General features: G+C 58.3%; 2 protein-coding genes across 6 annotated transcripts in view; both read right to left on the minus strand.

The window, feature by feature from the left end:
* LOC111145688 (SH2B adaptor protein 2) overlaps positions 1-650 on the minus strand; it is a 23,044-nt gene extending 22,394 nt beyond the window's left edge. Inside the window, exon 1 of the mRNA XM_022500792.1 lies at positions 555-650. The gene's annotated coding sequence lies outside the window, so the exon portion shown is untranslated. The remainder of the gene's footprint in view (positions 1-554) is intronic.
* A 1,928-nt stretch (positions 651-2,578) lies between these two features.
* LOC111146355 (cut like homeobox 1) overlaps positions 2,579-23,228 on the minus strand; it is a 353,463-nt gene continuing 332,813 nt past the window's right edge. For all 5 annotated transcript variants that reach the window (XM_022501883.1, XM_022501880.1, XM_022501882.1 and 2 more), the window contains 9 exons: positions 11,032-11,159; positions 10,360-10,426; positions 9,581-9,693; positions 6,580-6,696; positions 5,329-5,412; positions 5,057-5,113; positions 4,610-4,690; positions 3,785-3,849; positions 2,579-3,504 (listed from right to left, as the gene is read on the minus strand). In XM_022501883.1, the coding sequence (XP_022357591.1) occupies positions 3,435-3,504; positions 3,785-3,849; positions 4,610-4,690; positions 5,057-5,113; positions 5,329-5,412; positions 6,580-6,696; positions 9,581-9,693; positions 10,360-10,426; positions 11,032-11,159 (782 nt within the window). In that variant the 3' untranslated portion in view covers positions 2,579-3,434. The remainder of the gene's footprint in view (positions 3,505-3,784; positions 3,850-4,609; positions 4,691-5,056; positions 5,114-5,328; positions 5,413-6,579; positions 6,697-9,580; positions 9,694-10,359; positions 10,427-11,031; positions 11,160-23,228) is intronic.

Below are 23,228 nucleotides of genomic sequence, written 5' to 3' on the forward strand. Positions count from 1 at the left end.
CGTGCCCCCCGCCCGCGCGGCGCGCGCCTCCTCGGCCCCGCCCCCGGCGCGGGCCCCGCCCCCTCGCTCGCCTAGAGCCGCGCCGGCCCCGCCCCCGGCGCGCCCCCAGCCCTCCGCCGAGCCTGAACCGCGCCCGCGGCTGGTGCTACCTTCGTTGGGGCTGGGGCGGCGGCGGCGGAGCCCTGGGGCCCAGGGGGTTAGGGTCTGGCCTGCGGCCGCCCCTTTTGAAGCGAGAGTACCCCGCTGCACGGAAGCGTGCCCTGGAGCGGGGTGGGTGGGGGCCGGGTGGGTGGCCCGAATAGTGGCGTGTATGGGGGCGTCGGCGCTCCTGGGGATGGGCGCCCGGCTGAGGCCGCCGCTGTCTTTGGCTCTCACGCCGCGGGAACAATGGGAGCCTCGAGGAGGCCCAGATGTCGCAACCGGGGAAGTCGACGTCTGGTTCTCATAAATCCCGAGGGCGAGCACCACGCCCTCTTCTTTCGCCGCTCCCCGTACCGGAAATAGCCCTAGGGCTACAGGGCGGGGAAGCCCCCAGCACTGCCCCATCTACGCACCTTCACAATGATGGGGAGACTGACGCCACCCGGAGAGGTCTTCAGAAGGGGCTGATGGGGACCAGACACAGACCTGGCTTCTTCACCTCCGCTGGATTCTGCAGCCCCAAAACCCAAGGCATAGGTTAGGGCAGACGCTGCTCTGGCTAAGAAAACAAAGACTCCTGCTGGTCCTTGCGGTGCAATTGTGGACTGACCCCTGGCAACCTGGGGCCGTTCAGGGGCCAGAAAGGGGTCGGGCGGAGTGGGAGGATGGCTCAGACATCAGACCAATTGCTTGCTCGTGGGGAGAGGTGGGAGGGCGCTCTTGCTCCTTCTCTCCTCCTCTCCCTTGCCTCCTGCCCCAAGCCCTCACCCCCCCCCGACAGGTGGTCAGATCAGTTCTCCCTGCCCTTACCAAACCTTCTGCAGCTGCACCACCAGCAGTTCTGTGGGGGGCCGTGGTCTCCCCGCTAGCTCAAAGGCCTCCATCTGTTGTCCTCTTCCTCCCATACTGATCTCTGACCTTTGTGGAGAGCCCTTCAACCTTTCACAAAGCCCTGTCCCCTCTGATTTCCCAGGAAGCAGGGCAGGCAAAGAAGGGTTTTTATCCCGATCTGGGAGATGGAAAGGGTGGGCCTAGAGAGGAGCAGTGGGTTGTGAAGGTGTAGGCTGGCCCGGAGCCCTGGCTTCCTGCCCTCCCCCCATAGCCCTGGGCTGCCCTCTTGGGGGTTGCTGAAGCAAGGCAGGTCTCATCGGAGGTCCTGGTCCCTAGTCTCTTCCCTTCCACACACAGACTAGCCGCCTTCTCACCGGGACCTGGCCAGCAGGCACTCAATGAAAGCTCAGACATGGACCAGCTATCGGTCAGAGCCTCCCAGAGGCCTCTGTGGCTGGCTGGGAACCAGAAGGTCTATGAATGAAGCCAGGAGAGCTGTGGGAGCGCGTGCGGGTGGCCTGGCTGTGGACCCCACCCTTCTGGGAGACGGGAGAGCCTGCCCCCCCCCACCCCCCGCAACCACAGACTAACCTGTTCTGAGTAATGGGCTGAGCTCTGCCGGTGGGCTGTCATTGGCCAGGGAGGGTCCTGGACAAGACAATAGCTCTGATCCCCAGGGAGGAGGAAGTGAGCAGGAGCCAGCTGTTTGTGACTCCGGGCCCCCGCAAGGAGGAACTGGTGGGAGATGTGGAAGTGGCGGGAGGGGGAGGGTGGAGGGTGTCTGGGATTGGCCAAGACCAGCACTGTCATGGGGACAGCAATGAGAGTCAGGGAAGATAGGTTCAGCTGGGGTCCCTGAGGGCAGGAGCACCTCTGGGGCCTCGGAGGACGTTCTGATGGGGCGGACGGTGAGGGGTGCTGAGGATGGGACCCCAAGGAGTGCCCCTGGATGTATGGGCTCTAGAGTGTTCAGGGAACGCCGGCCTGGTGCACTGCGGGGTGGGAGCTGGGTGTGGTGCGGCCTCATGGGCCACCTGGCCAGTGGGGTAGCGCCAACCACCACAAATCAAGAGGGAGACCCTCGGTGTGGGTGGGAAGGGACCCACATGAATGGGTGAGTGGAGCTGGGTTGAGGGTGACCGGTGGCTCAGGGGGTCCCCGGCTGGAACTCAGGGGACTTGGTCGGCACAGGCTCTGCAGTGCTTGGCAAGCTGGGGCCCAAGGGAAAGGGGCATAGGGTGCGTAGCTCCATGACACCCAGACAGGGGAGGAGAGGTTCCCCAGGAGCTGACGTCACACGTCCCAGTGCAGCCTCATAGTCGTCGTCTTCTTCTTCTTCTTTTTTTTAAAGGAATAGATTTCTCTTTTTGATCGGGCAGCCTAGCGGCTCAAGGGAACTCAGGCATTGTGGGTTTGGGTTCTAGCAAAGGTCTGGACGCACTCACGGAATTCCTGGGGGATGGAAAAAGGAAGGGAGCTCCCATGGTTGGAGGTCATGCCTAACATCAGTAGAGCACCTGAAAGGTCCAGCCCCAGGTCCCAGGCGTGTCGCTGTGGGCCCCCACCGGCCACCTGTCCCCCCAGAGTCACACAGCATGGCCACCAGCACAGCTCAACTACGTGTTTATTTGAAATGGGCAAAGCTGAACGTGCAAGTGTAATTCTACCTTAGGGAGATCAGCCAGTGGCCCCAAGGTGGCCATGCTAGGGTGGTCCACGGCCTGTTCTGTCTTGGCTGAGAAGCGCCTGGGCCCCTCAGACCAGTCCTTAGGTCTGAAAAGCCTGGGGCACAGGGGCTCACCGGAGATCCCTCCTTGCCTAGAAGCTAAAATATCTTGCTAAAGAAGAAAGCAAAAATCACAATGGGTCTGGGGGCAGGGAGAAGGTGACAGAAACTATCCTATGCCCTCCGGGGCTTCCCCTCTTCTTGGGGTAGGGTGGGCTTGGTGACAAAGCCTGCCGGCCTGTGAGGACGGGCCCTCTATCTCTTGAGGGGAAGTGGTGGTGGTAGATCGTAGGGGAGCCCGAGGGGATCCCAGACCTGGCACAGACCTGGCACAGAGAAACCCAGGGGACCCCACCCAGAAGAACTGTGCATGGCCAGAATCAGCGAGGACCCAATCAGCATCATGGCTGGTGATGGGAGGGGACGGCCACCAGGGCTGGTGGTAAAGCTGCAGATGGGGCCCGAGCCAGGTCACCAGCCCAGGATGGGGCTGAAGGGGTCACTTGACTCAGCCTGGCTGGGCCTCGGGGGCTTTTTGGACCTAGGGATCCTGATGTGGTTGACATTCTCGTAAGAGTTTCCAGGGGGACCTGGGACCTCTGGCTCCGGAGGGTGGAGGGCAAGAGCTGTTTCTGTGGGGAATTCTCTGGGGAAGTCTAAGTCATTAGAAGCAGCCAAACAAGCAAGGGGTGGGGGGGGGGTGCAGCCATCAATGTGCTGGGGAGGCCCGGGGACATCACTGCCACAAGTCACCGGCTGCTGCCCCATTGTCATTCTCGTGGAACTTGTGCAGGTGATCGGCGAACCTGTTGGGGATAGAAACCTTTGCTGAGAACAAGGGTAAAAAGGAGAAGGGTGTGTGTGCATGCCTGTATGCACGCTCACGCACATGTGTGGAGGGGGAACAGAGATCCCCAGGGGGTGTGCTCCCTATGTCAGGGGAGGTGCTGGGGAGCCGGGCGGGGGGAGGGGTGGGCCAGAGTGGGCAGCAGTGGTGGAAGGCTGGGGGTGGGGGACACAGGAGGGGCTCGGTGGTGCCAGGTGGGGGAATAGTGCAGGGCCATGGGACTCGGGTGTTGTCCTCACTTCTTAGCACAGAAGGTGGCACAGTCCCTCTCCATGCTCTCGCTCCACGCCAGCTTGTAGAGCACCTGGCCAGGCAGAAACACAGTGAGCTGTCCGTCCCGACGCACGGCCCCTCCGGCAGCCCGCCTCCAGCCCCCCGGGCCTGGCCTCCCGGGCGCGCAGGACTGTTGTCCTGGCCCAGGCCCCAGGGCAGGAGGGCCTTAGAGACGCCCCTGTGGCCGCCTGTTTCTCAGACAGGCCTCGACGTGGCAGTACTGTCCTTGCCATTGCTGTGTGGGACACTGGCAGGCCGGGACCTGTTGGCCCCTGGGGTCAGAGTTGGAGCCCAGGCTAACTACGGAGGGGCCATCCCTCCCTGGGGCCTTACTCGGGACGGGAGCCTCCGGGGCTGGAGGCTTCCACGGCCCGCCTTGCCCTCTCCGATTCCCTGACTCAGTGGACTTGCCGACGTCCCCAGGACGGTCACTCTGCACTGCGGGAGATTCAGTTCAAGATGTCCCTGCTGGCGCAGCCCAGCCAGCTTTTCCTTAGTGACGTGAGTCACACCTGCCTTCCCGCCTGCCTCGGGCCCCCACAGTGGTCATGCCCTCCCACACACCCTCCAGAGCGGAGCCATGGGTGAAGTCAGCCAGGCCACTTCCCCAGAGTGGCTGGGCTGCTGCCCCATGCAGAGGGCCTGAGGGGTGGGCTTGTCGTCCCCTTGAAGAGGAGAGAAGTGGCCAGGAGCAGACAGTGTGGCCTGGGCTCGTCCCAGGGAGCCAGGCTGCCCTTGGCGGTCCGGGAAGCGTGGTGAAGGCATCCCTGGCCGCCTGCCTGGATACTCACCAGGAAGACCAAGCAGTGCAGGAAGAGTGTGTAGAAGAAGCCAATGGTGCGCGCCATCTTGTTGGAGAGAACCAGTCGCCCCTGGGGAGCAACAAGGTATGGCGTGGGGGTGGGGCAGGCGTCACCCACCCCTGGAAGGCCGCCCCAGGTTCCTGCAGAGAGGGCCCACTGCAGAGAGGGCAGTGGTCTCCCACTGTGTAGCCTGGGAATTTGGGCCACAGGAATTCTAGGGAATGGCGCCCCCTGTGGCACAATTCCAGAACCTTCCAGGAACAGCAGCTGTCTGGGAGGGAGAGGAACCCTGTTCTAGGCCTCATGGCCAGTCTCGGCAGGACCTATGAGGGGTGAGCGGGGTCCCTGGGGCTTCTCCAGATGGCACTGAAGGCAGGGGTCTTTGGAGGCCCCCAGAGTCAGAGCTTCTGGTGTGTCGCAGAGGAGGGAACTCACCATGCTGAGCGTGGCCTTGTCCCAAGGGCTCAGGCTCAGGTACTTCCGCTGCCGCTCCTGAAGGGGGAGGGAGGATGAGGGGAGGACCCCAAGGGCCCCAGAAGCCCCAGCCTGCTGCAGAGGGGGAACCCAGGGGGCTGCCGGGGTCCTCCCTGCTGTCCCCTTCCACTCAGCGTGACACCCCAGGCTCGCCCAGCGAGGGTGCGTCCTGCACGCTTCCCCGCGGCCCGCCCACCGCCTGGCCAGGGAGCAGCCCCTGTGGGCTCACACACCCGCTTGCTGAAGGAGGAGAAGGGGTCCAGGCGTTCCTCATACTGGGAGGAGTACCGCAGCTCCGTGTCGTCACTGCCACCGCTCTGTGTGAGGAGGAGAGACCCCCGTCATTCAGGGCCCACCAGGAACAAGGCCAGGGTAAGGCATCCTGAGGCTGGCAGGAGCACAGGGGAGCCTCAGTTTCCCTATCAGCACCATGCCCTAGAGCTGGGAGTAGGCTGGGTGACAGCATGAATGTGGCCGGGGCCACACGTCCAGGAGCCGTGCCCGAGTTCGGAGACTTCCCCGCAGACACTTTCCCGCGGGCTCCGGGGCCAGGATGACTGGGGGCAGGTAGAGGGAACTGAAGCCCATAGAGCTCTGGGGCCAGAGTGTACATCACAGACAGGGCCGGGCCAGTGGGGACAGGTGGGTCTGGGAGGGGTTTGCGGGGAGCATGCAGGGTGGCTGTGGGCAGAGGGAGGCACCAGAGGCGTGAGCCGGGCTCCCCAACCCCCGCAGGGCCCTGGGTACCAAGTACTAGTTAGCACAGAGTCTGGCGCCCTCTGGTGGCCCGAGTGCAGCTCCGACAGGTGGAGTGGGGGGATGGGGCGGGAGCTCTGGTCCTCGGGAGGCCCCCACCGGAGGGTCCCTGCTCCCTGCGCTTCTATGGGCCACCCTGTCACCCCACAGTCACAGGAGGGTTTCCTCCCACGAGGGGGTCCCCTGTGAAGTCTGGGGACTGAGAGAAGCCAGGGAGGGCCCTCAGATGCCCAGAATGGAGTGAGTGGGTTTTTATTCTGTTTTCTTGATTGGTTTGGGGGATATTGGACCAAAGTCTGGGTTTTTTGTTTTGTTTTGTTTTTTGTTTTTTAAGAATGTGAGTTTAAGACATACGGATTCCCCAGGGCCTCTCTGGCCCGCTCAACGGCCCCGTGGTTTGATCCCCGGATCCTGGCTCCACTAGTGGATCACTCCCGTTTCATAGAGGGGACAGCCAGGCCCATGGGTCCACCAGCCCTACCTCTTGCTGCCCCTCACCGCCTCCTGGCTGGTTCTGATGAATGAACCTGCACAAAGCGTCCACTGTGGGGGCTCTCCCCAGCTCAGGGAAGACAGCTGCCAGGCTGGGCGGGCTGGATGGCCTCCGGGGGCCCCGAGGCCCAGTGCTGCCCAGCAGGTCACTGCTCTCAACTCTCTCGCCTTGGAGGCCTGGTTGGCCTCTCTCCTTGCCTGGTACGCCTGGGGCTGCAATTGGGGAGGGCACTTACACGGCCTGGGTAGCTCTGCAGGAACTTGATCTTCTCGAAGAGCTTGATGTTGTCTGCACGTAGGCTGTCCAGCTCGCTCTGCAGGGCCTGGATAGTGTGCTGGGCCAGGCGGTTCTCCTGGGGGGGGGCAGGCAGGTGGGCAGGCAGGCAAGGCCCACGGTGGAAGGGGTGGTGGGGAGAGGCTGCCAGACTGGCGCAGGTCCTGCTCATCTACCCGGAGCCCCTTCTTGGCCTGCGGCCATCTCCCTGACCTTCTAGGCTCTGGCAAGTCCCCTTCTCCTCCTGTGACCCCCACCCCAAGCAGAAGACAGATTTCGGGCCAGGTTCCTTCATGTCTTGTGTGGGTTTGTTTATGGTATCATCAACCTTTGAAAGAACTATCGAGATGTAATTCATGTAACGAACATCACTGTCTTTAGGGTTATTTATTTATTTATTTTTTTTAGTATATCCACAGTGAATATGGTGAACCATCCCCATGATCTCATTCCACAATATGTTTAGGACCCCAAAGGAAACCCCCAACCCATCACTCCTTCCCTCTTCCCCTACCCCCTGGTCACCACTAATCTTTCTGTCTCTTTCGATTTGCCTCTTCTGGACATTTCATATAAATGGAGTCAGACGCTACGTGGTTTTAATGTTTACCAATCCGGGAGCAAATGAAAGGGGACCTCAGTTTTCAGCTTATCCAAATGCATAAGTAGGTGTTTTCTTCATACTGTTTAAAACATTCAAACAGGACTGAAAAGTACACGGTACACAGTAGTAGGGCGATTCCTTAAAAAATGAAGCCTAGGGGCGCCTGAGTGGCTCAGTGGGTTAGAGCCTCTGCCTTAGGCTCCGGTCATGGTCCCAGGGTCCTGGGATCAAGCCCTGCATCGGGCTCTCTGCTCAGCGGGGAGCCTGCTTCCTCCTCTCTCTCTGCCTGCCTCTTTGCCTACTTGTCATCTCTGTCTGTGAAATAAATAAATAAAATCTTTTTTAAAAAATTAAAAAAAAAAAAAGAAGCCTAGAATTATCACGTGATTCAGCAATTCCACTTCTGGGCAGCTACCCGGACACCTGTGTTCATGGCAGCATGGCTCACAGTAGCCAAAAGATGGGAGCAAACCAAAGGCCCCTTGATAGATGAACGGATAAATAAAACTAGGTACACAGTACAAAAGAATACTGCTCAGCCTTAAAAAGGAAGGACCTTCTGACACCTGCTATAACAGGGATGAACCTTGAGGACATTCTGCTCAGTGAAATATGCCAGCACAAAAAGACAAATACCGTAGGACTGTACTTACATGAGGTCCTAGTGTGGTCAAGGGACAGGGACAGCGAGTAGAGGCGTGGTGAACCGGGGATGGGGGGAGGGCGGGGGAAATGGAGTTAGTGTTTAGCGGGGGCAGAGTTTCAGTGTGGAAAGACGAAGAAAGCTCCTGGACAGGGACGGTGGGGCTGTGTGTACAACAACGTGAATGTACTTAATGCCCCTGAACCGTGCACTTAAAAACAGTTAAGACGGTAAATTTTATGTGTTGTGCGGTTTACCACAACTTTTTTTTTTTTAATTTTATTTATTTATTTGACAGACAGAGATCACAAGTAGGCAGAGAGGCAGGCAGAGAGGCAAGCAGAGAGAGGAAGGGAAGCAGGCTCCCCACTGAGTAGAGAGCCCGATGACTCTGAGATCATGACCAGAGCCAAAGGCAGAGGCCCAACCCACTGAGCCACCCAGGCGCCCCTTACCACAACTTTTTAAAAGTTAGTACCTGATTGAAAAAAACCTAGATTTTTTGGGGGTGCCTGGGTGGCTCAGTGGATCGAGCCCGCATAGGGCTCTCTGCTTAGCAGGGAGCCTGCTTCCCCCTCTCTCTCTGCCTGCCTCTTTGCCTACTTGTCATCTCTGTCTGTCAAATAAATAAATAAAATCTTAAAAAAAAAACCACCTAGATTTTTAAAGGAAAAGGTAGAATACTAAGACACTTTTCCTTCTACTTCATCTGTTTTGAAGGCCTCCTTTTAAGGGCTGCCCATTGTGTGGCTGTCCCTAGTCCCCGAGGGGAGTGAGTGTGTACGTGTCCAGGCCCTGCTGTGAGGGGCGGAGCCGACCATCCCTCCTTTGAAGCAGATCACAGGAGGTCGGATGAGGCTGGCTCAGCCTTGCCACTGGACCAGCAGCAGGCCTTGCCTGCCGTGGGCACCCAGTCAATGTCGGCTTCTCCCTGGCCTGAGCTTGGGAACCCCAGGGGGTCAACTGTGTGTTTGGAGAGGAAGGGTCTAGAAATTTCATCATCAGCTCAGGCAGTGACTCTTTCGAGAAGGATGGAAAGCTTCCGGCCTCCTGTTTGCACCCGGAGAGCTCAGGGATGACCCAGGAGGGCTCTGGGGGATGGGGAGTCTGCAGAGTCCCCAAGGCTGGGACAGTGCCCCCTCCAGGTACACTTCTGGTCTGTCCCCAGGCCCTCTGCAATCTGGGTCTGGCGCGCACTGCCTCTGTGCGCATGCCCTGGCCTGGGCCTTTGTACCCTGATCACCCTGACCGTCCCTTGCGTCCCTTGCTCATTCTCCTTTCATTCCCTCCCTGACTCCCTCTCTCGTATCCTGTTCCCCCTTCCACGACCTCTCTCCAGTTGTCTTCCCAGGCCAGGTTCCATCCCGAACTGGCTGCCGAGTGACCCTTCTTACGCTCCATTCTGACGGTGTCACTCCCTTGCTTAAATCCTCGGGTAATGCCTCAGCCCAGCAGTAGGGCCCTCTGTGTCTTATTCCTGCAGCCCTGTCACAGGCTTTCGGGCTTGTCGGCCCTGTCTCTGCTCACCTATCTCTCCTCTACTTTGAGCATCTAAGTCTTCTTTCAAAGCCCAGTGTGGCATAACCTCCTCCAGGAAGCCCTCCCTGACTGCACACAACAAATCTAACTCCTCTGTGGTTTATGGTCTGTGACACATCTCTCTGCTCCCAAGCCTGTGGGTCCAAAGGACATAAGGGAGGGAACAATGCAACTCACGGCCTCTAGTTCCTGGTTCCGGGTACGGAAGCGTTCCCTCTGGCTGGAGATGATGGAGAGAAGCGAGTCTACCTGGCCCTCGGGGAGGGCGCCACTGGCCGGTGCTGAGGGTCCTAGGAGGTGGAGGGGAGTGGTGGGTTCTCAGGTCGAGTAGCCCCAGCCCAGAGGGAGCTCTGGCCAAGGGCCATGCGGTACAAGGCACAGGTGTCTGAGCACAGGAGCTGAGAGGCCGGGGAAAGGAAGGGCTATCCAGGGGAATAGGGATCCGAGCAGGGGAGGGCCCCCGTTCCCAGTACTTGGATCTGAGACCCTCGCATCTGTCAGACGAGGCCCCCCGTTCCTGGGGAAGCAAAAGGACACTGGAGGTACTGGGAAGCCATGAGAGGCTCCCTCCAATGTCCCGGCCCAGCAGCCCCAGGTTCCTCCTTGATCCTGACGCCGGAGGAGGCCACCTCGCCAGCAGCGCTGGGAGCTCTCTGGCTGTCTCTCTTCCCGTGCCAAGGCCTCCCTGGGGAGCTTACCACGACCCATCAGCCATCGACAAGGCCACTGGCAGGGCAAAGGGGGCCCCGGTCCTAGGCGGGGTGTCAAGCTAAGGCATTGAAGGGCGGACCCAGCCCCCCTCTTTGGTTGCTGCTGCATTGCTAGGACAGGGGGCCCTGACCTTCTTGGAGGAAGGGGGTGCTCTTTAGGGATCACGGCTCAGACTGTTGCACCCCCCTTCTCCTCTCCCTGCCCATTGCTGTGTCAGGGACGGAGACGGGCCAGCCCCTCCTTACCATAGAACAGGGCGGTGGCCTCCTTGATGGGCTCCGGGATCTTCTCCAGGCCGTGCTCAGCTGCGCCCTGCAGGGGGGAACAGGCGTGACCGTTCCCTATGTGTCACCGAACGTACCCTTTCAGGGTGCCAAGCAAACAGGCGGCAAGGACCAGGTGGGGCGGTCTGGTGCCGGGACTGGGCCGGTGACCACAAGGGCTCCCAAAGGGAAGGCTGGGCATTGGGTTGACTCTGAGGCAGGACCCCTGTGGTGGTGCCTTCATGGACCACTGGGCCCTGCTGGGCCGGCCCCGCTGCTCTCTCCGAGCCCCATTTCTTCTAGAAAATGCAGTGGGTGACAGAGCGACCCCCAGGACCCCGTGGGCTCCAGCCTTCCGCGATCCCTGGGCCTCGGGTCCTCTAGCTGTGGGATGGGTCGGTCTTCCTGCCTGGCTTCTGCCCACAGCTCTCAGGGTGGAGGTCCCAGCCTGGCCCTGTGCCCTGTGGCCTGGCGTCCTGAACCGGGCTTCTGTGATGAAGTGCGCAGGCAACACCTGGGCTGTGGGCGACAGCCCCGTGGGCCTTGTGGGGGCAGGGCCCGAGGAGCTGGCTGGTTAACCTGTGAGTTTTCCTGGGTGAGAGCTCAAAGCCTGGGGGGGGGGGCGGGGGGGGGGGCCGGGGGGGGGCGGCTCACCTCGGCGTCCGGCCGCTGGATGGTCTGGATGGTACTAAGGTCCTGCTCCAAGCGGGCGATCAGCTCCCTCTGCTCGGCTGCTGTGGCCATGGCCTCGGTGACATGCACCTGCAGCTCTGCGCAGCGCCCTGTGTCAAAGGAAGACATGGCCGTCAGAGGGAACCTGGTGTGGCCCGTGGTGCCTTCCCCACTCTGCCTCTCCGACCCAAAGCCCGAGGGCTCACCATGAGGCCAGCCAGCAGGGCCACTCCTGGCCCTAAGAACTCAACACCCTCCTGAACTTCTCCAGGCAGGCGAGGGAGCCCAGGGTAGGGATCCAGGGTTCTCCCTGGCTCTGCTGTGACCTGCCGGGAGCCTGGCCAGCCCGACCGGCCCCTTGCCCTCTCGAGGCCTCACTTTGCCTCTGTCAAGCCAGGCAGGGACATGGAACCCAGCACATCCCAAGTTTCTGCCAGGGCTGATGCTTTGGGATAATGACCAGAGGCAGGAGTGGGGGAGAAAGGAGGGGCAGTTGGGGGTGGGCGGGCCTGCTGTAGATCCAGCAAGAGGTGGATCCCGCCTCTGGAGCTGTCACCAGACTTGCTTGGCCTCTACCCCAACAGGCTCCAGCCCAGTGAGGGGGATGGGGCGCCCCCCTCCCCACAGTACCCTGACCCACACGGTTTCTAACTCCCCCACTGAAGTGCCAGTGGCTGTCTTTGCGACAAAATCGAACCCAAAATAATTCTGTATGGAGACCTTCCTGTCCTTTTGGAGGGTGAGAGGTGTTGGGAAAGTGTCCAGGCCCCAGGGAGGGGTGGGTGCCAGAAGTAGGGAGGACAGCGGGTGCCGGGTGCCGGGGGTGGGGGTGGGGGGCAGCCCGGGTCTCATTTCTGAATGGTGGCAATAGATTTTGCTTGGCCACCAGGGGGCTCTGTGGCACCAGAAATGCACAAAGGCTCCAGGCTAGGGACAGTCAGGAGGATGGCCCTCTACCTGTTCTGTCACAGGGATTTGCCCATCACCACGCGGCTTGCTGACCTGCCGGCCAACCCGGTCTAGGCTGCACTCAGCGTCCTGAGCCGGGGTGGGGGGCCGCTGACCTCACCCCCCCGCCCTTCCTACTCCCTCTCCTGAGTGCCTGCTGCACGCCAAGCTCTTTACACGTCTCGCAACAAGCCAGTCAGTCCAAAAGAGGTGACCCCCATTTTACAGACGAGGAATGGAGGCCTCTTGGTCCAGGACCAAACCCAAGGGTGTCCCCTCCTGGTTATGTCCAAGCCCTTCCCCCACAGCGGGGTCTGCACTGGTTCCGGCCCTGAATGGACTTCTGCCTTCACGCGTTGGTGCCTGGCAGATGCTGGTGGAAGTGAGGGACCAGAGATGGGGTTCAGGGAAGAGGCTGGACCTGAGGGGCCCAGGGTTAGGTCATGGAGGGGGAATGGGGTGGGGGTGGCAGGGTATAGTTGGGGGAGCCCGAGGTCCAGCCGGCAGTGTGCACGCAGCGCGGTGCCGAGGGGACGGAGGGGCCGATAAGGCACCAGCAAGATGATTGCTTGCGCTGCTGTTTTAACCGGCACGGTCTTGGTCAGGCCCCTGGGGTCCGAGGGGTGCCCGGCCCGGGGTTCCCGTGCACTTGTGCCCATGCCCTCTTACTCTTCTGGGCTGCCCCAGCTGGCGGGTGCCAGGCCGTTGCCAAACGCTGCTGCACCAGCCCCCAGATACTGGGGTAGCCGTTGAGGGGCTCTCTGGGGGGAGCAAAGCTGAGTGTCGGGAGTGGCCATTCCCCCCAAGAGGTGGCTCTGGGCGGAGCTGAGGGCTGGCCGGCCCGCACTCCCAGAAGGCATGGAGCTTGGCTGCCCGCGAGACACAGGGAAGGGGCTGGGCGAGGCAGGGCAGCAGAGGTGATGCGGTGAGGCTGAACGGAGGCCCCGGGTGTGGTGGGATGTGGAGGCCGCAGAGGCAGGGCCAGGAGCCCAGCTGGACCCTAGCAGCAAGCTGTCACCCCACACTGGGGGGACCGGAAGCAACTGCACGTGTGGGCGTCTACCCCAAAGAAGAGACCTCAGTTACAGACCCTGCTCAGAGACCCTGTCCCGGAGCCACTTAAATCTGCTGTGTCAGGGTCCCCTGGCTGTGACCCCTATGCTTTCCTCTGTCTCCTCTGCTGGGGAAAGGAACAGTCAGATCAAGAAGTTGGGGGGAACCTTTTTGGGAGACCACTTGGTGTCAGGGGAGGTCCTGAGCTGGACTCCACCAGAACTGGGGCAAGGCAGTAGAAGGTGCTGGAGACAGTTGTGACCTCTTTGTCATACAGAACCCAGGAGGTGAGGCCCGTGCCTGGAGCTGGTTCCCCAAATGCGGAAGGGGTGAGCAGCCGCACGGTTTGGCTTCGGTGAGTAGGAGGTACTAGTGGAGTGGCTAAGGGGTCGTGTGGATGGGGGAGTGGGACCCACAGCCCGAGGCCAGAGATGCAGGTTGGGGAAAGCTCAGGACCGCCCTATGCACCCCGGCCAAACCCCCCAGGGCAGTGAACATGGAAGCCCAGAGACAGTCTGCAGTGAGAACGGCCAGAACCTTCAGGAACGCTGACATTTTCACGGGTGTCCCAGAAAAGCCCCTGAGAGGAGGTGGCAGGAAGCAGGGGGAATCAGGAGAAAGTGTGTCAAAGTGCCAAGTCGAAGAGGGACAGTCGGTGAGTAAGGAGGGGTCCTTGGGGTCTCCAGAAAGGCTAAGCAAGGAGATGGAGCGTAGCCTCTGGTCAAGGTGGTGGTGGGACGGGGAGGCAGGGGTGTGGAGGGACTTGGGAACGAGCCCACCCTGGACAGATGCCAGGTGGGCAGTGGCTGGTGCGGGGCAGCGCGCTTGGGACTAGGACGCAAGCAGAATGAGGGGAGGGAGAGGTCAGGTGGGGGCAGGTGTGTGGGCGGGAGTGACGGACAGACAAACGCTAGGGGGATAGAGAAGACCCCTCACCTCTGCAAGGTGGCCCATGTGAGACGGGCCAGACCGCCTCCCCGCGGGAAAGTTCATGGGAACTCGTCCTTTGGGAAGAATCTGGGAAGGCTGCCTCGCGGGTGCATTTCACAGAGGGGGGAAAGAAATCAAAGCAAAGTCAAGGTCAAGATTTAAGGAGCCTGGCTATGACTTAAGGTCAAGGCACGATTTCCTTCTTCTTTTTTTTTAAGATTTTGTTTGTGAAAGAGCAAGAGGGAGTGAGAGTGAGTGCGACCGCTGGCAGGGGTAACAGCAGGCAGAGGGGGAAGCAGGCTCCCCGCTGAGCAGGGAGACCGACGCGAGACTCGATCCCAGGACCCTAGGATCATGACCTGAGCCGAAGGCAGATGCTTAACTGACCGGCTACCCAGGCGCCCAAGGCACGATTTCTGACTGTGGATCGATTAAATGCAAAAACTTATCACAATTGAATGGCAGACCCAGGAGCGTTGTGCTCATGGCTTTCCCACAAGTGGGGGACACTCCTTATTCAGCCACCTGCACGCCAGGTGGGAGCACGGGAGCGGCTCCTCACCCACCATCTCTGCACCTGTCTGTCCCCACAGGTGGCCGGAGACGAGTGCTGAGCGCTCCTGCAGGCACAGCCCCTCGCTCCTACGCGGGGGGGACCCCAGCCAGGGTCCTCCCTCTCTTCTACGACATCGGCTAATGTGCTCCTTTCCATAGGCCACAGGAGCGTGTTGGGCTGCCCTCTGAAACACACACACACACCCTCTCGACTCTACTTCCCCTCCTGCAAAACTCTCTGAGGAAGTTAACCTGTTCTCAAGTGTCCACATCCTTAAACCTTTCGCTTCTGACTTGGATGCCCGCTACGCTGACTGTCCTTGCCAAGGTGGCCGATGGCCTCACGCATCGCCGTGTCCCCATCCCTCGTCTTCCCGACCTGCCAACTCCTGGCTTCCGGGTCACTGCGGCCTCTCGGGCCTCCTGCCTGGCTGGCCGCTCCCCGTCTTTCCTCTGCTGCTACGTCTCCCTGCAAAGCTCCCAATGCTGCGGGACCTGGGAGCTGTCTCCACATGCCACTCTCCTGTCCCTCACTCCAACCACCTTGCATGTCCTCCAGGCCACTCCTCTCCCTAAGCTCATTGCATGGAGTCCAGACCGGTCCGAACTGAAGCCCGATCCCTGCTCCTGGAACCTGCTTCGCCCCAGCAGGTCCCCCTTTGCACAGCCCGGGAGGTAGAGTCCTCGGGGATGGCAGAGCAGAGGCCAGGCGCCGCTCAGTGGCTCAGCCCAAAGCCCATCCTTGGCTCTTCTCTACCGCTCCTTTCATCTAATCTGTCTCCAGTCCTGTTTTTGGCTCCACCCTCAAAAAACATCCAGAATCCAATCACTTTTGGCCACTGCGCCACCTGGTGCAAATCATAGCCTTGGGTTCTTATGGCAAGAGCCTCACAAAGCAGCAGCCAGAGAGAGCCTTTTCAACAGTCAGATTAGACCACACTCGGTCCAAACCATCCAATGGACCCAAAACTCTACGATGGCCTACAAGGCCCCATCTCCAGCCCTACTTCTCCCTTCCTCTCTCTGACCTGGCTGCCCCCCCACTCTTGCCCTTGGTGGCTTTGCTTCAGCTATTCTGGCTCCTGGGCACCTTTGTACCACAGGACCTTTGCACTCACTGTTTCCCCTCTGCCTGGAATGTTCTTACCTCAGGCATTGGCATGGTTCACCCCATCCCTTCTGTCAAGACTCTGTTCACGTTACCTTCTTAGTGAGGCCTACCCCAACCACCTGATTTAGAACTTTCACCCCTCACCTTGCTTTTCCAGTCCCCCTTACCTTGTTTTTCTCCTCTAACATTGACCACTGTCTAAGGCACTATGTAATTCACTTGTACTCAGTCTACTGTCTGTCCGCCCCCTCTGAAAGGCAAGCTCCTTGTTTGTCCCCTACTATCACTGCGGATCAGTGGCACAGTGAGCCCTCCATGTCTATCAGCTGATGGGCTGTGTCCATTCCTCCCAGTCGGGAAGCACCCATTCCTTTAGGTAGAAGGCTGCAAAGGGATTCCCGGGGCACGGCCTCCTGGGCTGGGTCCCAGCTGGCTGGGCCTTGCTTGGCCTGCTGGCCTCTGCTGGTCCTGCCAGCCGATAACTGCTCAGGCCTCACTCAGAACCCTCTGGGCCATGCCCTGAATTGGGACTGCAGATCGACTACCGCCAAGCCCCAGGGAGACCCTGCACTTTGCAGAGGGGTGCGTGCTTGCTGGAGGGGCGGAGCGGGGCACTTTCTTCCTGGCTAGGATCCCCGTGCCCCGAGCACAGCGGCAGCCACTTCACTACATCCGCTTGGATGGAAAGAACAAGCCTCACCCGAGAGCCGCCACCTCCAGAATCGGTTTCGTTCTCACCAACAGTGTGGCTGACCCACGCCACCCGCCCACCCTGCCCACGCACGGGGGCTCGCTGTCCCTCTGACTTGCCACATTGCAGACTCTGTGCCCCTGCTTCCCCTCACTCTGGGGTGCCCCCCCCGTGTCCTGCAAATGCCTCTTCCCATTTTAAGGCCTGGGTTGTGGTTCTGCACTGCTCTGTCTCCCCTCTGGGCTGGGAGCCGCTTGAAGCTGCCAGACTCCCAGCCTGGAGCACGTCCCTGGCACATGGCGGTTCTTGGTGACTATCTGCTGACTACGGCCGTCAAGGAGCCCCAGACTCCTTGACTCAGCACTGCTGACATTTGGAGCCACGTCATTCTTGGTTGGGGGTCAGGAGGCTGCCCTACACCTTCTATCAGCATCTCTGTCCTCTCCCCTCTAGGTGCCATCGGCGCTGCCCCAAATGCCCCCAGACGCTGCCCAATGCCCCAAGGGGCAAAGTCCATCCCCTTCCCCCGGTCGAGAACCACCATCCCAGAGAATCTGCTCTCCTCCAACATGAGAGGCTCTTGGGTTTGGTGGGTCCCGGGGCAGGGAGCAGCCTCAGCCGATGTCTCAGTCAGACGGAGCCTCTAAGAGGAAACCAGCTCTGTGGACGGCGCAGCCCCCCTCTCCCCAGGACTGAGGCACAGGGAGGGGACTTCCTTCCTGTCTGTGGCCGAGCCCGGTGTGGCAGCTTCAGCCACACAGGAACTGAGACTTGAATCTTTAGCAGAGGCCGGAGAGAGAGAGCTGCTGGGTATGGGGGACTCGGCTGCTCAAACTGCGGGCATCACGGGCACCGCCGCGCACCACGGGGGGTGGTCAGGCCGCAACCACCAGAGCTCTGGCTAGCTTGCACTCCCACGTAGGGGCTCCTCTGGCCCCAGCACAAGGTGGAAACGACTTTGACCGGAGGGAGCTGCTCCAGTCACCAAATTCGATGACACAACGCCCACACCAACCGCCAGCGCTTACAGGTCCTGAGTACCTGCCGTGGGCTCGGGCACTGTAATGGACACTGGGGTCATCACTCGCTCCCCCCATCCCACCCTGGCAGCCCCGCGAGTCTGGCATTATTCCATCCCCTCCGCAGAGACAGAAATGGAAGCTCAAAGAAGGTAAGTTCATTCATTGTCTCAGAAAGGGTTTCCTGAGTTGACTAGGTTTTGCCCAAGGTTGCGCGCCAGCCAGGGAGAGAAGACGGTGGGACTCGAGTGCACTGCCACCCGACCACACAGAAGGGTCCCAGCGCCTCACTGTGAAGCGATTGGGGTCCTCCAACCTCACTCCCCAGAGCCCCCCACTCCACTGTCCCTAACAGAGCAGCCTTTCAACTGTCCACAGACCAAGTTCTTGAAAAAAGAAAAAAAATGGCCTTTCCTCTGGACATTCTGAGAGCCCAAGCTTCCTGGAGGAGGCAGTCGCTTCTGAATGCCCGTCCCACACTGGGCACACGCTGCGCCTCCCACTTCCTCCGACGTGGCTCCCCCCGCACTCGGGGGGCCAGATGCACATTAAGGGTCTGGTGACCAGTAGCCCTCCCAGGCAGCACCAACACCAAAACACTCAAAAGCCCTCGGGGTTCTCAGCTCGGCCCCGCACCCCTGCCCAGGCACCAACGCCATGCCCAAGAGACCAACAAGCTCTGTGCCCCCCAAAGCCGGCACGCTAGGCATTGTGGAGGCGACGGTAACGTACCCCAACCCAAGGCAGCCGCTCAGAGGCCCTTTCAGAAACACACGCAGACAGGATCTCAGCGGATGCCTTGCACACTGATGATTATTGCTGACCCTTGGACAACACGGGTTTGAATCACGCGGGTCCACTTACACGCGGATATTTTTTACACTTCCCTAGTGTAAATGCGTTTTCCTTGTGCTTTTCTTAATAACATTCGTTCCTCTAGCTTAGTTCATTCTAAGTATACAGTATATTATACGTATAAACACAAAATACGCGTTCAGCGACTATGTTCTGGGTAAGGCTTCAGGTCAGCAGTAGGCTGTTAGCAGTTACGTTTCGCGGGAGTCAAAAGCTACACGTGGGTTTTCAGCGGCGTCGGGGGTTGGCGCCCCTGACTCTTGTGTTTTTCAAGGGTCAACTGTATGTCCTCGGGTGGCCTTAGCCTATTTCCTTGAGTCATCAAACAACGCACATCATTTTGTCCAGACCCGCTTAAGCACAGGGAGAGGGAGGCCACACACAAGGAGGCTGAGACTCTGCCTGGATCGGGGGGCACCACCCCGTTGCAGTCAGAGCACGAAACCTTGCTCCCTTCTCTGTCTTGGGAGCTGGCCATTTACACAGAGCCAGGCCTAAGGAACCATGTGCAACTATAGTTTTGCTTAATTAAATCCTACTTTAAAAGCACCGGGGGAGACTCTCTGGGTTGGAAGTCTTTGTGCCAAGTGTTCTTTATTTTTATATTTTTTACATGTTATTTTTTAATTTAGTTAACAGATCTTTAAAGAGGGGGGGGCATGCCTTAACTAGCCATCGGAGAAGTAGCAGAATGTTAGGGGAGTCAGACTTAGAACGTCAGACTGGCAGAGCTCGGTCGGTTTTATCCTCATTTCTCCCATCTGTGGGGGCAGACATCTGGGGACAGCTCTAGCCACGCTCGGGTCTGACAGATAAGACTCAGGGCTGCCCAGAGCACCTGGCATTGGCAGGAGACTGCCCCGGGTTTGCGGGGGCTTCTCCTACTGGAGGGAGGACGGCTCATGCTTCTGTACCACATGTGAGAGCGTCACATTCTGAAACCGACAAATTAATGCACATTCTGAAACCTACAAATTACTGCACAACAAACCAATTTCCCCTGCCCCTTCACACATCGGTGAGGATGGCAATAATTTTCCAAACTTCTAGATTTCAAGAGGAGAAACCACCTCAGTCACGAGCACGTGGACCACCTAGCCACCAACTCTGCAGAGCTCTCTTGCGTCCAGCCCCGAGCGCCGGCCAGAGACCCCCTTCTCAGGAGCCTGATCATTCCAGAAACCCACCAGCGCCATTTCCTCCTCTCTCTTTCCACTCACTTGGCTCGCGTTACGGGGTACCCCAGGACTGTCTTTGACATCAGGATTCAGAGACCACGTGAGAGACAACCCCTGCCCCCCCCAACCCCACACACACAGATTAGGCTAGGCCAGGCCACTGGCTGGGTGCACACACCCCTGCAGGGGTACCTGGCCGCAGCCCCCCAGGGCACCCGAGCTCCACGCAACCTCGCCCAGCACCATCCGCCACCATCCCCAGTCCTCCAGAGCCTGCGCGACAAGCGATGGTGTCATTTCACAGACAAGGAAGCGGGTGCCAGGAGGGTCAGCATTTCAAAGCTACTGAAACAGTAAGGCCCACGACAGCAAACAGAGCAGGGACGCAGGCCCAGATGGAGACGCGGTGCAGCGCGCTGCCCAGAACCCCCCTCCGCGCATCCCGCCCCATGCCAGGTCTCTGCAGCCGTCTCGGCATGGCGACTACTGGGGTACCCTTTGGACCCAGAATGAGAGTGTTTGCTGCTTCTCCTCAGGCCGGGGCACTTTAAATAAAAACAACCCACGCATTCTTGTGTTTGTATAAAAGATATTTACTTCAATTATCACACCTAGGGTGCTAGTGAGTAATAATACATGGTGTGAGTTTCATACAGTGATATTGCTTCTCCATATCATATAGGGACCGTTGTACAGTGCTGAGAACAAACATCGTATGGCTAACCAAGGACAGAAGGGACAACGCCAGGGGCCGACGGGTGCCTCCCCCACCCCCACGCCAGCTGGATCAACTTTTGACTCTTAATGTCGAAAACAAATAGCAAGAAAAAAAAATGTTACCAGAGATGGGTCACAGCAACACAACAGAGGCTTCTCAAAGCTATTTGTACAAAAATGACGCCTTTTTTTTTTTTGTTGGTTTTTTTTTTGTTGTTTTTTTGTTTTTTTTGTTTTTGTTTTTGGTCAGTTGGGTCTCTGTGAGGATTTAAAAAAAAAGTCTGTGATTGTATTAACAAACGAGCTCTAAAAACATCTAAGACTTAGTGCGTTACAGAAAATATAAAATACTGCTAAAATGTAAAGACACCACAATACACGGGGGGGGGGGGGGGGGGGGGGGGGGGGGGGGGCGGGGCGCTGAGCTTATGAAAGGTATCCCGGAAGAAGTCCGCCACTCTGCGAGCGAGCTCGTCTTGTGCTGTGTTAGTAGTCTGGACAGGAGCGTGGCGCTACCCGCTCTCATGGCAAAGTAGTTATTGCACATCGCAAAGAGCTAGGTCTCACTCAGCGGAAAGGGACGCGGGGAAACCCACCTTTCCTCTTTTTTTTTTTTTTTTTTCCTCCCACTTCTAGTTTTCCGATGAATTATGCTCAAATGCTGTAAGAATTTTTGCATGAATCCTCACGTCTCCAAAATGCACAGCATTTTCTGAGGGGTCTCGGTGGGACGGGAGATGCCCGTTTTCTCAAGGAAAGAGGCAGAAAACGGCTCGAGAGAGAGAGAGAGAGAGAGAAATGCATAGACTAATTCGAGAGAAATGAAAACGCTTTGGTGGTGGTGGGGGGGGGTGGGCGGAGGGATGGGGGCGATGATTTCATTGGAGGGCTTTCTTTCAAAGAAAGGAGAACAAGATCAGGACCCCCAACGATTTCAGAAAAGGGGAGAAGTCATGGCACGGAAAGCGAGGCGGGGGTTGGCTGTGTGGCCCCACCAGGACCTTGGCCTCTGGGGGAGCCCCGTCCTCCTGGGCCAGCCCCTCCTCACCATCACACCTGATTAGCAAGCATCGTGTTCCCTCCCTCCACGCTTCACCACATTAAAGGGGAGAAAGGGGCTCCCCCACGACCTCCCCGGTGAGGGTCCTCAAGCCATAGCCGGACTCGCAAACACCGCTGTTTCACAAGATGTTTTTGACCCAACTTTACGTAAGGGAAGCCACCACAAGAACGACAAGAAAAGCCAACACAACAGAGCAAACCAGTGCGAGCCTTGCGAGAAACCTCTCTCCCTTGGAAGCCACGGTCTCGCCCAGGCCAGCCGCGCCTGCTCTGACCAGGGCTCGCTGGAACTTCATGAACCCAGAAGGCTTACCAGAGGCTCTAGGAGGCTTTGGGGGGAACTGAACTTCGCTTTTCTAAGTCTCTGTAGCCCCTCAGGCGAGTGTTTTTCAACTCTCTCATTTAAAAAGTCAGACCCAGGGAGACCACCAGCTTTTGAGCGGCTACCCTGGAGACAGGTGTCTGATTCTGCTGGAGAAGCCCCCTCTGCCCCCCAGTCAAATCCCCAGGCCCTTTGGTTCTTTTGCAGGGTAGGGGGGTGTTGTGTGTGTGTGTGTGTGTGTGTGTGTGTGGCGGGGGGAGGGGGCAGGAGGCAGAAGACAGTAACCACCGGAGTGACAGCAAAAAGCATTTATAGCAACAACACAAAACAATACACTCCTGATAAGAACTTAAATGATTAACCCTAACAATAAATAGAAGAGGATAGAAATAAATTTTTTTTTCTTCTTCTCAAGGAAACATCCTTTTATAATTATCCTCACGCACGCTGGCAGGTCAGTAGCAGTCAACTCATCTCAAGAAAAGGTTAAGTGCTGGAAGGGATGGCCGTGGTCTCACAATCGGGAGGGTTCTTAGCTGCTGAGTCACACCCCCCGCCCCGCCCCCCACCTCCCCTGCCACCCAGCCGGGTTCCCCCGGGACCTGTGGGCCCTGTACATCTAGCTTGGGGGGGGTCAGCAAGAGGCAGGCTGAGAGAGGGGAGGAGGGGGGCTGGGGAGGCCTGTTTTCCCTTCAGTTCATGAACAAACGGAACTACAGTGAACGTTCCCATCCACAACCTGAATCGTCCTGGTCTAAAGCTTACTTTGAGTTCATTTGGTGTGCAATACATTATCTCTTAAAAATGAAGAAAAATGATTTCTATTGCACAGAGCTTTTTACACACATAGTCATCTACTTAAGTGCTTTCTGTTTAAAGCAAACTACACACAAACACATACACACGCACACACACACACAAAGGAAAGCAAAGAAAGCAAGCAAAGAAAAAGGTGGAAAAAATGAAAAAGGAGAGGAACTTTCAAACAAAAGCAGCCCCGTGCCACTTTTTCAATGCATCTAGCTGAATGGTGTCTGGTTTCACCAGTGGAAGTCCCAACGCTTCCTTACACTGTGCTTCTGATTATTTTCCATAGGGATGTAGCCGTGACATTGGGATATAAGGCACCTTTCCTTTCTGATCACAGAAAGCTTGATACATAGCATAATAGCATATTTTGTGGTAGAAATTAAAGCCTAAACACTAAGGAAATGACAGGAACACAGACTATACCTAACGTCACTGGAGAAACTAGACCCATGGAAAGCAACTCAAAAGTTATTTTCAAAGGCTTATAACAGGGGGATGGGGAAGTGCACATTTATGCATAGCCTAATGCCTTTCTCTCGCTAGCCTTTTTTAGGATTCTTCGCCTACAATGCCCAACTTTTAAAGTTAGCATTCCGGAGGAGACTAGGCGCTTTGGAAATGTCTTGTTAAAGCTAAATGTCACTTCATGCAAAAATTAGAATGGAGATACCACTGACAGTGTGGTCACAGCATCTTTGGAGGGGAGGTGGAGGAAGGATGGCGGCAAGCCCTGGGCAGGTGCGGGCAGGTCCCGCAAGTGGGAGAGACTGGGAAGCTGCATTTCCTCCTTCCCTGGCGAGGACGGGGCAGGGAACTCGGGTGCGGCTCATTTCCTGCCCAGCTCTCTGCCCTCCATGCCCCTCCTCTGCCTTCCTCATTCACTCCGAGGGTTCAGGCCTCTGCTTTCAGCACACCTCTAAGGGTTCAC

The sequence above is a fragment of the Enhydra lutris genome, unplaced genomic scaffold (genome assembly GCF_002288905.1).
Source record: "Enhydra lutris kenyoni isolate GAN:26980312 unplaced genomic scaffold, ASM228890v2 scaffoldscaffold13, whole genome shotgun sequence".
NCBI lineage: Eukaryota > Metazoa > Chordata > Mammalia > Carnivora > Mustelidae > Enhydra > Enhydra lutris.